The 15980-nt window shown below is 39.1% G+C and overlaps 2 protein-coding genes across 3 annotated transcripts in view; one reads left to right on the top strand and one right to left on the bottom strand.

Annotated features, from left to right (window-relative positions):
- Nucleotides 1–5959, top strand: part of pdcd11 (programmed cell death 11) — a 34162-nt gene extending 28203 nt beyond the window's left edge. The window contains exons 29-36 of the mRNA XM_017457413.3: nt 1163–1334; nt 2373–2543; nt 2707–2859; nt 3085–3335; nt 3988–4156; nt 4321–4474; nt 4641–4806; nt 5414–5959. Coding sequence (XP_017312902.1) covers nt 1163–1334; nt 2373–2543; nt 2707–2859; nt 3085–3335; nt 3988–4156; nt 4321–4474; nt 4641–4806; nt 5414–5585 — 1408 coding nt within the window. The 3' untranslated portion in view covers nt 5586–5959. The remainder of the gene's footprint in view (nt 1–1162; nt 1335–2372; nt 2544–2706; nt 2860–3084; nt 3336–3987; nt 4157–4320; nt 4475–4640; nt 4807–5413) is intronic.
- A 698-nt stretch (nt 5960–6657) lies between these two features.
- On the bottom strand, nt 6658–12779 carry zgc:175214 (ring finger protein 122). 2 transcript variants are annotated; one of them, XM_017456800.3, is made up of 6 exons: nt 11635–12779; nt 10378–10528; nt 9344–9386; nt 8638–8702; nt 8205–8287; nt 6658–6807 (listed from the first exon to the last, which is right to left on the bottom strand). In XM_017456800.3, the coding sequence occupies exons 1-6, from the start codon at nt 11657–11659 to the stop codon at nt 6797–6799; spliced, it is 378 nt and encodes a 125-aa protein (XP_017312289.1). In that variant the 5' UTR covers nt 11660–12779; the 3' UTR covers nt 6658–6796.
- Between the last annotated feature and the right edge of the window lie 3201 nt (nt 12780–15980).

Here is a 15980-nt window from a genome sequence, read left to right as displayed (position 1 = left end):
TTTGGTTTTCAGCCATTTTTCCAGTTACTGCAGCTTTCTCCACACTGGCATCAGCTCAACCCCCTCCATTTGCTCAAAATCGATCAGAACTTAGCATGCCGTCTTCTCTCTAGTACTCAGCCTTGGCAGCATATTACATCACCGTGTATTCACACTGGCTTCCTGTAAAAAAATAAATAAAAATTCCCCATCACCTACAAATGTTGCTCTGATTAGTCTTTTTATTTTCTTTTATTTGCCTTATCTTCTCATCTCCTGCCAACACACTCATATCTTCAGATCTTCCATGTACCTTGCATCTCGCACGCTTCTTGTTTTAAAATCTGTTGTTTTTTTCTCTTTTTTTTTTTTTTCTTCCAAATGTACACTCTGTCTAACCTGTATTGACATGTCGCTTTTCCACTAAACAGCTTGACACAGCTTGATTAACAGATTAGGACCTAGGGTTAAACATATCCCGAGAGCACCGTTTCCCATCACTTGTGAAAGTAGGAGTTCAAAGGAGCAGTAAAATACTACTCCGAATTACTTTAAAATGAAACCAGGCATGTCACAAAGCATGAGGTGAACCCCACAAGGTGAAACATTGAGTACGAAGCACATCGAGTGCTTTCTTAATTGCAGTGTGCATACCCAAACAGCCAAATATGCCAATGCTTTGTTTTTTGTAATGAGATTACAGATACATTCGAGTGTAGACTTGATCATACATTACAGTATACCAAAACCAGGTCATTCCTGTAGCACGATCTCAAATGCAGCTCTACACCAGACACGGTATGATGAAATATAGAAAATGAAACTAATAAAATTAGGTAAAATCATACAAAATTCTGTAAACAACTATCTCTCTCTCTCTCTCTATCTATATCTCTATCTATCTATCTATCTATCTATCTATCTATATCTATATCTATATATATCTATATATCTATCTATATATATATCTATCTATATATATATATATATATATATATATATATATATATATATATATATATATATATATATATATATATATATATATATATATATATATATATATATAATATTGTGTGTGTGTTCATTATTATCACGACTTGCAGTAACATGTAGTAGTCATAGACTCTCTGGTAGAGATTTCCCAGTGTGGAATTTCCCAAATATCTGTGTTTGTGTTCAGCATTGACACAGAGACCAGCCATGTGGACCTCTCCTTGCTCCCAGAGGACACTGGAAAAGCAGACATTCTCCCAGAATCCCTTGGGCTTCCGCTGCGCCTGAGGGGAAAGAAAAAGGAGTTGCGTGACCAGAGGAATACCGAGAGGAAGCGCACGATGTCTGAGAGCAAGCAGGTGTGTGTCTATCTATGTGCATTTATGGTGGATGCAAAAAATATATATATATAAGTTTGCTACGATATAACCTGAGCTCGGGTTACTGTCTCACATGTTCTCCTCATGTCTGTATGGGTTTCCTCTGGGTTATCTAGTTTCCTTCCTCCTCCCAAAAGCTAGTTATATAGAGAAATAGTTTTTCATCCAATATTATTTAGAGATATTATGATTAACGAAGATAAACTATGTGTTATGTATCATGTCCCCCCCCCCCCCCCACTTCAGCTCGACTGTTACCTCACCCCCACGTCAGTTCATCTCTCACTGACATTTCCTCATTGTTGAGTGACAATGCAGTTCAATCACTCAAGATAGCTGTGTGTTCTCTTTAAGCAAGCACAGAAATATAATGCTTCACTCCCGGTGTGTTTGGTGTGCCCTGTGTGATTTAAAAAAAAAAAAAAGTTGCTTCTGGTTACTTCAGCACTGTACTGCTCTCCCCCTCTCCTCTCTTTATATAATTATATAATTAGTAGTCTTTGTTTTATCTGGGCGTGGTGCCCCAAGTGTCACTTGTGTGTAGGAAACCTTGTCATTGTGGTTGTCTTCTGCTGTTGTAGGGTTGACATGTTGTGTTTTTCTGCTGGCTGCAGTTGTGGTTATGAGTTACTGTAGTGACTAGTAACTGTCAGCTCGAACCAGTCTGGCCATACGTACTCCTGAACTCTTCTCATCAACAAGCCGTTTCCATCTGATGCTTTTTGTTTTTTCGTACCATCCTGTGTAAAGTCTTTATTTACATCCAGTTGTGTGTGAAAATCACAGGAAAAAAGAAACGTACTCATCTGGCACCAACACCTATGCCACAGTCACTGAGAAAATCTATTGATGTTTGATGTGAATATTAACCAAAGTTATTAACCTGTATCTGCGTTGTGCTGCTGCCACATGATTGGCTGATCATGGCATGAATATGCAGGGGTATAAGTATAGATGTCCCTAATAAAATGGCCAGTGAGTATAGCTCACGTGGTTTGTTTGCTTTTCTCTCTACAGAATGAAGCTGTACCACAGAAGAGAGTAAGGAAAGAAGAAGAAGAAAAAAAGGCTCCAGAGATCAAGAAGAAGAACAAGTTAACGAAGGAGAAAGCGCAAGCTGAAGATCAGGATAGCGGAGTTGAGGTGTATTTTAGAGAAAAAGACAAAAAGGACAAAGTAAAGAAAAAGGTGAGCCTAAAACTGCTACTACTCCCTATGCAATCAGATTCCAGGGAGGTTTTAACTACTATGTTGGATTTATGGAATAATTTTATATCATTGGACTGATGAAAGTACACAAAACGGTCTTATTTATTAATTAATTAATTTATTTATTTATTTATTAATTAAGGGTAAAATTGAGGTTTGCGCTCCAGACGTGCCATGCAGGCTACAGGTAGCATCTGATTTCTCCTGGGACATAGCGCTGAGCGCTCTCAAACCTGCATCTTCAGCCCAAAACACGTACGAGTCCAGCGACGATGAGCAAGACGATCACAGCAAGGTCTGTCTTTCACACGTGCACACAATAATTTAGAATCCGACCTGTGCATGTGCACCAATAACAACTCATATATCGTACATGCTCATAACTTTGAGGTGCACAAATAATAAATTCATTTGCTAACATCTAGTCAGTCCTTTAACTCGACAGTTAATCACTCCGAATCGTCTTTCATCGTTTCTCCAAACTCGCGTCTCCTCAACCGGTCTGCTTTCTCTCCCCCAGACACCGAAGAAGTCTCGTCGGCAGGCGGAGACGGAACGAAAGGAGGCAGAGCTCAAGCTCAGCAAACTGGAGGCGGAGCTCATGGAGCCCTTGTCGCGACCGGAGAGCGCAGAGGCGTTTGAGCGGCTGCTGCTCTCGTCTCCAGACTCGTCTCTGCTCTGGATGCAGTACATGGCCTTCCAGCTGCAGGCCACACAGATCGAGCAGGCTCGCGCTGTAGCCGAGAGAGCCCTCAAAACAATCTCTTTCAGGTGGGCACCTGAGAATCTGGTCAGCTCCAGAATTATTGGCACCCTTGGTTTAAAAAAAGTGTTATGAAACGTCTGTGGTTTAATCTCGGACAGAAAATATTTTAAAAAATCTTTTGTGCATTCTGTCTCTCATTTTGATGAACGAATAAGGAAATTTGGCCTTTGTGTCACATTTAAACTCCATTGATATAGGAAGTCATAGATGACTCATTCAGTAACACTTTGCTCATGAGAAACGTTTTTGTTTTTTCAGTTTCTTTGAATGCTTCAATCAGAATAGGAAAAATAAATTGAAGTTTGGGTTTTAAAAAAATGTAATGAACACATATTTGTCAGTGCGAGAATAACCTGAGAGAAACCTTTTTACCCATCTTTACCAAGGGTGCAGATTGTGTGTCGGTCTGTATGCACAGTTCAGTGTTAAATTATGGTGGGTTGGTGGTTAGCGCGTTTGTCTCACACCTTCAGGGTCAGGGTTTCAAATCCTGTGTGCGTTAAGCTTGCGTGTTCTCCTTGTGCATCGGGGGTTTCCCTCAGGCATTCCATATTCCTCCCCCAGTCCAAGGACATGTTGTAGGCTGATTGGCATTTCCAAATTGTCCATAGTGCGTGAATGGGTGTGTGATTGTAATTCTCTTTTTGTGCTATGTAGGGAGGAGCAGGAGAAGCTGAATGTGTGGGTAGCTCTGCTCAACCTGGAGAACATGTACGGTACTGAAGAGAGCCTTCAGAAAGTGTTTGAGCGAGCCATTCAGTACTGCGAGCCCATGCCTGTCTACCAGCAGCTGGCAGATATTTATGCCAAGTCCAACAAAATCAAGGTGAGAATCTGCCCCTTTAATCTGGTATTATACATTCATTTAGAGACATTTTTTTTTTCTTTGCCATACATCATGTATTTGAAATTGAAAGCATTTTGAAACTTTTCAAGTTTATTTATTAACTGCTATGTGCATGTCTTCCAAATCTGTGTGTGTGCATGTAGGAAGCAGAGAACTTGTATAAGAACATGGTAAAGCGCTTCAGGCAGGAGAAGGCCGTATGGCAAAGTTACGGGTCCTTCTTGCTGCGTCAGGGACAGAGCGATGCTGCCAATGCTCTCCTCCAGAAGGCACTGCAGAGTCTGACCAATAAAGAGCGTAAGCAAATGTTTTTACATATTCCATTCACACGCTGATGCTAGCTATGATCTTAACTTGCCAGTATTGCACTTTTACAGTCGTTTGATGTATTTTAGTTATTTGTTCACCGTAATTTTTTTATTTATTTTTATGCTGGATAATTGACTACGTTTTACCATTACAGATGTGGACCTGATAGTCAAATTTGCTCGGTTGGAATTCCAGTACGGGAATGAAGAGCGAGCAAAGGCCATGTTCGAAAAGGTCTTGAGCACCTACCCCAAACGCACAGATGTGTGGTCTGTTTTTATAGACCTGATGATGAAGCACAGCTCACAGAAAGATGTCAGGTGGGTTGCCGGTTAGTTGTAGGGAAAACAGAAAACTCTTGTAAGAGAAAACGTCTGTATATGTGCTTTATATAGGACTTAGTTTGCAGATCCAAAACGTGGATTATACATATTACAGACCTGGGCCATGTTTGTCATACATGGATTATTGAGTTAGCTTGTTTGGAATGATTATTTGACATGATTCATCTAACTTTAAACCGTCAAAAAGATTACATCGCTCTGATGAGAGTCTACGGATAGACGTTTTTAATTGGTGTAACACAGTGAGGTGAGACATCGTGCCATTGCCACCTGCAGCATCATCTGGGGAAAACCCTTCACTTTGTCAAAATATTTGATGTTTTCTACTGTATATAGTTCTAAAATGACAGCTTTTCATGAACATCAAGGATCTCAACCAGAAGCACAGTTCTAGCATTTTCTAACATAATTCATTACAATTAAATAAATAAATACAATTAAAATGCCGGTTATCAATTTAATCTATTTAAGCCCTGGTAAAGTCCAGGTGAAAACTGAAATTTGAGCTAGTTATATCCATTGTCAAAGCTAAATTGAGCATGAACAAATCCACAATGAAATCTGAATTGATCCTCCTCTCTAGGGCTCTCTTTGATCGTGTGGTACACCTGAGTGTGTCTGTGAAAAAGATCAAGTTCTTCTTCAAGCGCTACCTGGACTACGAGAAGAAGCACGGCACACCAGAGAGCATCCAAGCAGTCAAGCAGAAAGCCATGGAGTACGTGGAGTCAAAAGGGACTGACGCCGCTAACTAGAACAGGCAGTCATTGTGGAACCATTAATCATGGGAACCAATAAACATGAGGACAGTAATCCTAATCTTGTGGCTTTGGAAGGACTGAATGCATCTTCATTACTCCATTATCTCCGGTTCTTTGGTAAAATTGCATCAGTTTTGCTTGCCTGGATTCTTTTGTGGAATCTAATTTGACGGACTTAATAGGACTGATGAACAGACATCAGCCTTTTAACCAGAAGAAAAACAAAGCAGATGATTAAGAGGATGGGCAGTACATTTTTTTTTTTTTTTTTTTTAAATTGAGATTGAAGGGGTGGGCGGGGGGAGTTTGTAATGATATTATGAATGCAAGATTTTGTAAGTGAATGAATTAAAATGTTCCAAATCAGGCACTCTTTGTATAAAGAGCTTTATCCACAAAACATTTTATTCCAAAAAAACAACAAAAAACACATCAAACTATACAAAATAAAAAAAAAAAAGTGGCAATAGATTGGCCCTGATACATATTCAGTAATGGGGAAGTACAGTTTAACTGCTGATTATTAGTTCATATCTTCATATTTCTTCTTTTAATCACTATACAAGGCCCAGTAAAGACTTGCAGTGCCTTTTGAACAGAACAACACATTTTATCTACATACTATAGCCTTTTAACTTCAGGCCAAAACTGACTGATTATCATGCATTTATATTGTGTCTGCTTAGTTACACACTGTGTTTGTGAACAGTGCTTGTCATACACTTGCTGCAGTTCAGTGTTGTTTCTCATTAGTTGCTTAGAGGTGCCTCATGAGACGAAACCGCTGAGCTGTTTACCTGCCTCTTGCCCTACTTCTCATACCTTGCTAAGGAACACTGGTCTAATCGCAAAGTCAAAGAAATGGCAAGTATTTTTGCTTCTTGCCAATTAGGTGCTACTTCTCAAGTCCACTAGGCCTCCAGGGGTTGGTGCATATGGAGGTTGGATTTAGTCTCCTCCAGTGGTGGCGTTTGGATCTTGTGTGCTCTGAGTTTGGCAGTTGTGGAGACGATAAACATGGGCGTGGCCCAAGGGTTTTTGCAGTTGTGCCATTTTTTTTTGTTTGTTTTTATTTTTATTTTTTTTATGTGTATAGGATCACACCTCCTCAGGGTCTTGTGGCCCCTCTGTTCCACGGGGTGTGTTGTGCAGTCGTATGATGGGCTTGTTGCACATGGGGCAAACACTGCGAATCTCCAGCCATTTCAACAGGCACCTGAAAAGAACAGTATGAGAATATCATAGCTTAATGAGAATCATCTTTACATTTTTGGGTTTTTTTTTTTTCTGGAAAAAAACATTTATATAGAACTACTCTAGTTTGTATGGTGCTTTCCCTTCATTTAATTTGACAGTTTTTAGGCAAGCAACTTGCAATCTAATGCGATACGTTCAAAACCAAACAAAGGCCCAACAATGGCTTGCTGGAAGTCCTCAGAATTGAACTGACAACATTCCAGTGACTAGTAACTGACCTCAACTACGTTACCAAGTCCCTACTTGTAATCACAACAAAAACAAAGCATTGTGCCACACCCACTGACATAACAGCCAAACTTTAAACTTGACCTGCACTGTAAAAACATGTACACATGCCACAAGCATCAAATATAAAATTTAGTTTTTATAAAACTGGTGAGGAGTTGATTTTTTTTTATTATTATTATTTTTTTTATTCCTCTCGTGCAAGTCCTCTTATTTTAGTTGGTTCTATTTCCCAAAACATAAACAATTGAGTAGCCTTATTTAAACTACCATGAGCAGGCAGTTACTAAGGATGAATTTCCATCCATCCATTTTCTGCTTCACTTATTCTGCACAAGGAGGGGACACCCTGGATGGGGTGCCAACTCATTACAGGGCACAATTGTGCACACAACTGACATCACGGACAATTTAGAGATTCCAATCAACTTACAACGCATGTCTTTGGACTGGGGGAGGAAACCGGAGTGCCTGGAGGAAACCCCAGAGGCATGGGGACAACCCCGTAGCTGGAGGTGAGAGGCAAACATGCTAACCACTGAGCCACCGTGCTCGCTTGAAGATAAATTTATGAACACTACACCGTCATGTTAATGAATGTAGTCTTTTTTTAGACCACTCAGATGTGCCTGCATGCACACCTAGAATCTCAATATGATGATGATGCAAGGTTACATCCCTAATATAAACTACGTTAAAGAAATCATTTTTAAAACTCATTCTCATGTGGCTAACAATGAAAGAAACTAGTACTCATGACCACCTTTGTGTAATGCTGACTGGCCTTACTAGCGCGTCATTAGCAGCGTTAGCACTTTAAAGCTCTGAGCTATTTTCAGTGTAAGTGGAAGCCACAAGCAAAGACTTGCAAATATCAAACGTGTAAGTGCTAACTGATGCTGGTGTGGAACTTATCATAAGATGCTTTAATTTTTTTTATATATATATTCTAGCTGCTGTTGGCGTAGTGCTTGACATCCATATCCCTGCCAAAGCTTTTGTGGTCTGTCCCATTTGGCAAGTCTTTGATAACCAAATTTTACAGGCTCCCATTTTTGACTGCAGCAGTGTTTTTGTTCTATCATACTTTTTTGATGTTTTCTGGAATTAGCATGAATTAATGCTTACTTCTTATGGAAGGTGTGCGAGCATGGACACACGCCCAGCTCATCCCGGGCTTTAAATTCCTCCAGACAGACTGCACACGGTTGCTGTAGAAGACAGATCAGACACATGCTTAATTTTTGAGGACTTTAAACAATGTAATTAACAATAAAGCTCATCATGCTTTGTGGGTACTGGGCTGATCTAGCAAAAATGTCCCTTCAGGGTCTTTTTAGCTGACATATGTAGAATATTATAGTCCTGAGACATAATTATTAAAATCCACCTGCATTCTAAAAATGTGTGAAAAACAATTTGGTAGTGAGAGATTTCCTCCTTGAGGTTTGAAAACCAGGCCAGATGGAAGGTAGAAAGAAAGTGCATCAACTTTACACCCACACACCCACAACGTGTCTGAAAGCCAAGACGTATAGTTTACACGTGAACACAAATTCACCAAATGAGAGCTTGCACACGTACTCCAAGTAGGCTCAGCTTCTTCCCTGCCCCTTTCAGCACCACCTGTTAGGAGAAATATGAAGGAAATTTGAGGAAATCAGACAACACTATCACATTTGCTTGTTATTCTTCACATAAAATCCAATGACTGTATTACTCCATAGCAGCTTGTTTACCAGCCATTTAATAGCATGAATGTTGTTCAGTTGTTTCATTTCTTCGCCAATTCGATGGCTGCTTAGTTCAAGTGCGGCCCATGAACCGAACTGGCAGATAACACGGTTTATATGCTTGCCAAATGTCTTGTGTCAAGCTAGTATACTCACGCCACACATATAAACCCACAGTACTGCAAGATAATCGTCTGAAGGTCATCTATGAGGAGTGAGATTGGGTTTCATGGTGACGACTACAGCGCTTATTCTATATTTACATCCACTGTTCTTAACCCACAGATCCTGCATGTTAGTAGGATTAAATAACGGCTGTTGCCATGACAAAACATTGTATCTCCAAAGTTCTAGTGGTAACTTTGACAAGCTCCATCATTTTCAGAAGATGGAAGAACTAAGCCTTCTTTTTTCACCTCAGAAACATTTAACCTTCCAAGAAGGAACAAAGTAGGTCATATGCTTCAAATTAAACTTCGAGCAGGGGTTACAACGTTTTTTTTCCATGTCATAATCGTAGCCATATTACAGTACCTCATTGTAGCTGTATTGTTGTCTTGTGTCTTGTTGCTTCAACCTGCAGAGACAAAAAAACAAAAAAACATCACGACCACCTATATTTCCTGTGTGTGTTCCAATACCACACATATTTCATGTGCATAAACCAAATACTGATTTATGCTAACACATTATTATATAAAGATTCCACTTCCTAAAACCCATACTGGAGATAGTGTAGATTTGTACCTAAGGACTGCTGCTATAATCATAAAGACTGTCCTGGACTGTGCTCATCCCAGGACTTTTTTTTTCACAATATGCTCATACTGAACATCCTTTAAATACGATTAGTACTGTTTGACTTAATAATTGACTTTATTTTGGTGTCACCCAGAAGAGGACGGGTTCCATTTTGAGTTTGGTTCCTCTCAAGGTTTCTTCATGTCATCTCAGGAGGTTTTCCTTTGCCGCTGTGACCGGTGGCTTGTTCATTATAGAGCCAAATATAAATCTACATCTGGATTTCTGTAAAGCTGTTTTATGGCAATATTTATTGTTAAAAGCACTGTATAAATAAAATGTTATTGAATTTTATATGTATTATTTTTGACAAATATCAGTGGGCAGCCATAAAAGCCAATTTGGTTGATATGCTCCTTAAAAATGAGGAAGTGGTAAGTGTGTGAGGAAACGTCCATATGAAAGAGCACTGCCCTGTTATATTGATGGGTCTGTTAGTGAACTGTTGGAAAACACATGCAGTTCTGCAGAAACCTTACACAGGTTTTGAGTAACACCTTTTATTAAATGTATTATGTTTACACACATCTATGGTCAACCATAAACGCCAGCATTTGCTGATCCATATGCGTCTTTAAAACACAGGAAGTGGTGTGTGTTGAAATGACCACATAGTAATAGAGTTGGTCTGCTATTAAACTGTTCACAAATGAATGAAAGCCAGAGTATACGAGTGTTTCTTAAGTGTCTCGGTGCCTTTTTTTTTGTTAATGCTTATGTATGGACTGTTATGTGAATATGCACCAACCAGGTGTGTATGCTCGCACCTGAACAAGTAGCAACAGAAGATGACACTGAGCATAAAGATGAATAAGCCAATGCCCAGCACGATGACATAGACGTTGAGCGGCAAATGGTACAGATCTTCCGACGACATATCGCAGTGTGAACGCTGCAGTCCTACTCCACAAAGGCAGCCTATACATAAACAAACCATTTGTTCACATAAAGATACAGAAACGTGCAATAGGGAGGATCGTAAAAGCAAGGGCAAATATTTGGTCAGGAAGACCAGTGGCTTTTTGGTCGTTGTCTACACACTCTGTGCCATGGGAACTCTGGGTAATTAGCAATGCACAAAGCAAACATAGAAGACTGTGTGGCTGCCTTCAACAAAACCACCATCTGGCCCTTCAGAGATGAGCACCTTGTGTGTGTGTGTGTGTGTGTGTGTGTGTGTGTTATAAAGATCCCCATTCATCCAAAAAAAACCAAAACAAAAAAAAAACAAGAGTTCGGGGACATATTCCTGGTCACATTCATTCATATATTACATGTGACCAAAGCAGCTAGGCAAAGAAAAGTAAAGCTGATAGTAGCCTACTGCTTTGAAATTTGATGCGTGACATCTGTTTTATTTACTCTCTAGGGCCATGTTCAGAAATGTTTTATGGTGCGACTGTGGTTCTACACTGTATTACACGGTAGTCCCATGGTTCTACCACCAGATAAACCCTGGCTGAAAAAAAAACAAACCCCAAACAATACAAAAACCATCACAGAAATTATAATATTTTCCACTACAAACCATCAACTAACCATTAAAACCATTACTAGTCCTTAATGGGATCCACTAGACATAACATGCCACCAATAGAAGGCAAGAAATCACCAGTAGAGACCATTACAGTTTCCATTAACAGCAATACAATCCCCAGTATAACCATTAAAAACCATTACAAATTCAATGAGCGTTTCTAGTGTTTTGTTTTGAAGCAGCGACTAATATTATAGCTTTATTTATCTATTTATTTATTTATTTATTTTAAAGTGTGCCATTGTGTAAAGGCAACTAACATCATGGACATGGTGTTTATGGAGTGCAGTGTCAATATCAACTTTGAACTCAACCTACATGTTTAGTAAGTCTTAAAACAAACACAACGGTCCAAATGTGTGCTCTATTTTTTGACATTTTGTAAAGTTTTGACTGATTTAAAAGCGAGTAGAAGAAATGATATCGAGTTTAAAAATAATAAAATAGCCCGAACATTAACAACATTGATGAAAGTGTGTGTTCTTACCGTTACACCATTGGAATGGCTGCATGTAATCTGACACGGAACTCAGACTGAAGCGAAAGCGCCTCTCAACTGAGACTTTCACGGATTTCGTGATACTGGTATTGTTTTTGTTTTGTTTTGTTTTGTTTTGTTAGTCAGGACTCCGTGTACGTTTGAGTTAAATCTCCGAGTTTCCGAGTCGCTGGTCTAGAAACTCGTAGAGGAGACCTGAATTTTTCTGTGGTAATTATTTGTTTTTTGTCGTCATCGTTGGCTGTCGTCGATAATCTCCACACAAAAGAATTCGCCTGTGCGCCTCCACAAAGACAAAGGGATCATGTCGTGTCCTTGATACACGTTTCCTGTGTTTGGAGAATGACTCGATTTGGAGTGTTAAAGTGACACAGACTGAAGAAAATCTCACACCACGTTCAGTATGGCACACAAAAGAAGTTCATATAATCATATAAGCTTAAAAGAGTCTCATACAAGGTCTTGTGATCCTTCAAGAAGTGTTGGAGGAGGAGGAGGAGGAGGGACACACACACACAAAAACAAAAAGAAAAGATCCGGATTGAGGCAACACTTCATCTATAAAGACACATCCTGCAAAATGGTCTTGCTCCTGAATGACCTCTTGATAGATTTTGACAAGCTTTGTCCATCTGATGTCATTCTTCTTCTTCTCCTGGGAAAGTCCTCCTCTTTGTCTCTTTGGAAAAATGGCTGATTCGTCAAAGGTATTCCTTACGCAGGGCCCCTCCAAAAGGAAGAAGAAGAAAAGAACAACTAAGACATACCCATACATACGTACATACAAACCCTCAAGCGGAGAATGATCTGTCTACAGGTAGACCTTGTGGTTGCATGTATGACTGTATATGCAGCCTGTATGGGGGAGTGTTTTTCTTGCCACCTCAAACCATCTGGTTCCTCAGTCCTTGAAGAGAGAGAGAAAAAAACCTACAATGGCTGATAACATTTCATCCAGAATTCCTTCCTCTATCTGGAATGGGTGTAGGGTGGAGCATTATCTACGTGTGTGTGTGTGTGTGTCTCAAGCAAGGCTATCGTTGTCCCAGAGTGTTAGCTGCTGTGTTTCTCAATGCCTCAGCCTCCCAGCTTCAGTTTGTAAACAGATCTCTGCTCATGTGATCCCCGGTTTGCCTCGCAACTCATCCACTCGCACCCTCCCTCCTCACACCCTCCCTCCGTCCTGTGTGCTATTCCCCTCCTCCAAGCTCTCTCACTCTCTCACACTCACTCTTACTTCCTCTCTTCCTCATTCTCCATGTCTCCCTTTTTCAGAGGTGACTGCAGTCAAAAGATGACCTCTCTCTCTCTCTCTTTCTTTCTTTCTCCCTCTCTCTCTCTATCTTTGGTTGCAGCAGACATGCAAAAGACATAAGGATGCATGTGCACTGCAGCAGGAACAACAACATTTGCAGATGAAACACAGAGAAAGCAAAATAAGGATAGTCAGTGTGATGGCCCTTTTCTGTCAGACAGCAGAGACGTATATACAATGGAAAACTAAGCAGCTGTGTGTGTGGTTTAGTGTGACCTACTAAATGGCTCATGTGATAAAAGCCTTTGATTTGATCTTGTTTATGAATATCAATATCTCTACAGATGGAGAGATGGTATAAACAATGCACACTAGTAGCTTTAGAAGCATTGGGCCAAAGAGCTGATGATGATGATCTCAGTGTACAGCCCCTATAAAGGCATTTAGTCTTTCCAGTTATGTCTAATTTATTTATGTGTAATTTTGCTCTGGAAAAGAACGATGAAGATTTTATCCAAAGCGACTTAAAGAAAAGCAAAACCAATTGACATGAAGCTCAATAACACCACAAAAGCTTGGGAAAGCGTAAATGTGTGGCAGAAACCCGTTGGAACTCAAAATTAGTCCAAAAAGTATTTGGACAGTGACACAATTTTTGTAATTTTGTCTCTGTACACCATCATAATGGATTTGAAATGAAGCAATCAAGACGTGATTGAAGTGTTGATGTTCAACTTTAATTCAAGGGGTTTATCAAAAATACTGCATTAACCGTTTAGGAATTACAACCATTTATTTGTGCAGAGTCCCTCCATTTTCACAGGCTAATCCATTTACATACAATCCCTCCATTTTTTCATCCTAATGATGGCTTCCTTCACTTGCATCGACACCTCTTTGGACCTCATATTGAGAGTTCAACACTTGGAATCAACTCCTTAATTTGTCATGAAATAACGAGGAAACATGCTACACCTGACCATGAAACTGCTTATTAGTCAATTGTCCAATTACTTTTGAGAGTTTGAAAATGGAGGGACTCTAACAAATGGCTGTAATTCCTAAATGGTTAATGCAATATTTTTGTTAAACCCCTTGAATTAAAGCTGAAAGTCTACACTTCAATCACATCTTGGTTGATTAATTTAAAATGCATTGTGGTGGTGTACAGAGGCAAAAGTAAAAAAAAAAAAAAAAAAAAAAAAAGGTGTCCAATTACTTATGGACCTGACTATTTGCCTCTAAAGATCATGTCAGACAAAGAATCAGTTTAACAAACACAGCAATGAATGCAGTCAGTCTGCCTAAAGATGTCTTAATCATTGCTAGTTAAGTTAAGTGTGCTTCTCTGACCCAATGAATGTTAGTATGTGATCATGTTATTGGATAATTACATGCCATTGTGAAATGGATATAAGGATATAATCTAATACCAACTCTCAAAATGCCCAGGATTCACCTGCCTCAGCAAAACAAATGTGTTTAAAATATTTAAATCTAAGATAACATCATAAGAATCATTTAATTTAATATGAATTAGAATATTAAAAAGAAATTTAGCCAACAATTCAGAACCGACTGAATTAACGAGTGATTATTTCCCCACCGATGTAGGAGTAGATAGAGATCAGTTGGCTGAAGAGACAACGATGAGGCTCATGTTTAAATGAGTGACTGATGTGGATGATGCTGATAATCAAATTGATAGCTCATTTCCCACTGTAAACTTATAATTCTTTAAAATTGGGCAGTAATGTTGTTTTCCATAAGTAGATTAGGTTCAAATTGTAGAGCTAGGCGGGTTGTCTTTCAGTGGAACTGAGATGAAATCTTCAAATGCGGTTTTCTCCTTTTTCACTTTTGGGATTTTAACCAGATTTTAAAATACTATAACGTTACTTCTGGTTCAGATACGTGCAAAAAAGAAGGTCGTTTCAGTTCTGGAAAGCCTGCCATTTTCAGACACATTAACGTTTAGTGGAAATTTTCTCAATTTGATGATGTAAAGGTTTCCCCAGGCTGCCACACAAACAACCGGATTGCTCCAGAGTTGGGAATTTCAGTAGTCTCTTGTGGCTGTCTCATATGCCTTTATTATTAGAGTACAAAGATTTTAGTTTTGAATTTGCACTATATAATTGCCTATTTTTAATATTTATTAATGGTTCAACAACTGCACTTAGAATTCGAAGTCAAAGGGTTTCCCTTTATTGAAGTGCAGGGAAAAGTTTCCAAATTCTTGTCTGTGACAAGTGCACATAAACTACTGATGAGCTAGATAGAGATCAGGTGGGGAAATGCTGGATTATTCCTTTACCAAGGAAAGAAAGCCATTATTTGTCTCATAACCATTATAGTACAGCAATATTCTTCACTTCACATATCCCAGCTTGTTATGAAGATGGGGTCAGAGCCAGCCATGATACAGCACCCCTGGAGTAGAGAGAGGGTTAAGGGCATGCTCAAGGGCCTAACAGTGGCAGCTTGAGCATGCCACTTTCTGATCAACTTTCTGATCAGGAACAGAGCACCTTAACCACGGAAACACCAGCTGTAACTAAAACTACTTAAAAAAAAAAAAAAAAAAATTAACCCATCTTAAAAAATATAGTAAAATAATTCAATGTTATAAAAATGAATCACAGCACAGTTGTAAATATAATTATTCACATTTCATTGTTTATGTTGTATGGATAAACAAGAACAGTCTTTGGGCTGTCATATAAATCATTCAGGTCACGGAATGGCAGCACATACATGATCAAATTACATATGCATAGTCCCAGGTCCATCCACTAATAATTAGTTTTTAATTCATATTGTCTGTACTATGAACGTGCACAGAATATAGTTTACTGTGCCCTCTGCTGGGACCAGAGGAATAGCACACTAACATCTTCTTGGAGTAATCTATGGCAAACATGTTAAACAAGTAAAACATACATATAATTATATAATCAGGGTTTGTGCAATGTAGTGATATGCTTACTGTCTATTAAGAACAGTAAAAATCAACTGAAGAATAGGAACACGTAAAATCTGATAAGAATCTTAAATCTCTCTACAGGAACATCTATCA

The sequence above is a fragment of the Ictalurus punctatus genome, chromosome 26, assembly GCF_001660625.3.
Source record: "Ictalurus punctatus breed USDA103 chromosome 26, Coco_2.0, whole genome shotgun sequence".
NCBI lineage: Eukaryota > Metazoa > Chordata > Actinopteri > Siluriformes > Ictaluridae > Ictalurus > Ictalurus punctatus.
The sequence above is the reverse complement of the archived record's forward strand: the minus strand, read 5'-3'. Positions and strand labels throughout refer to the sequence as shown.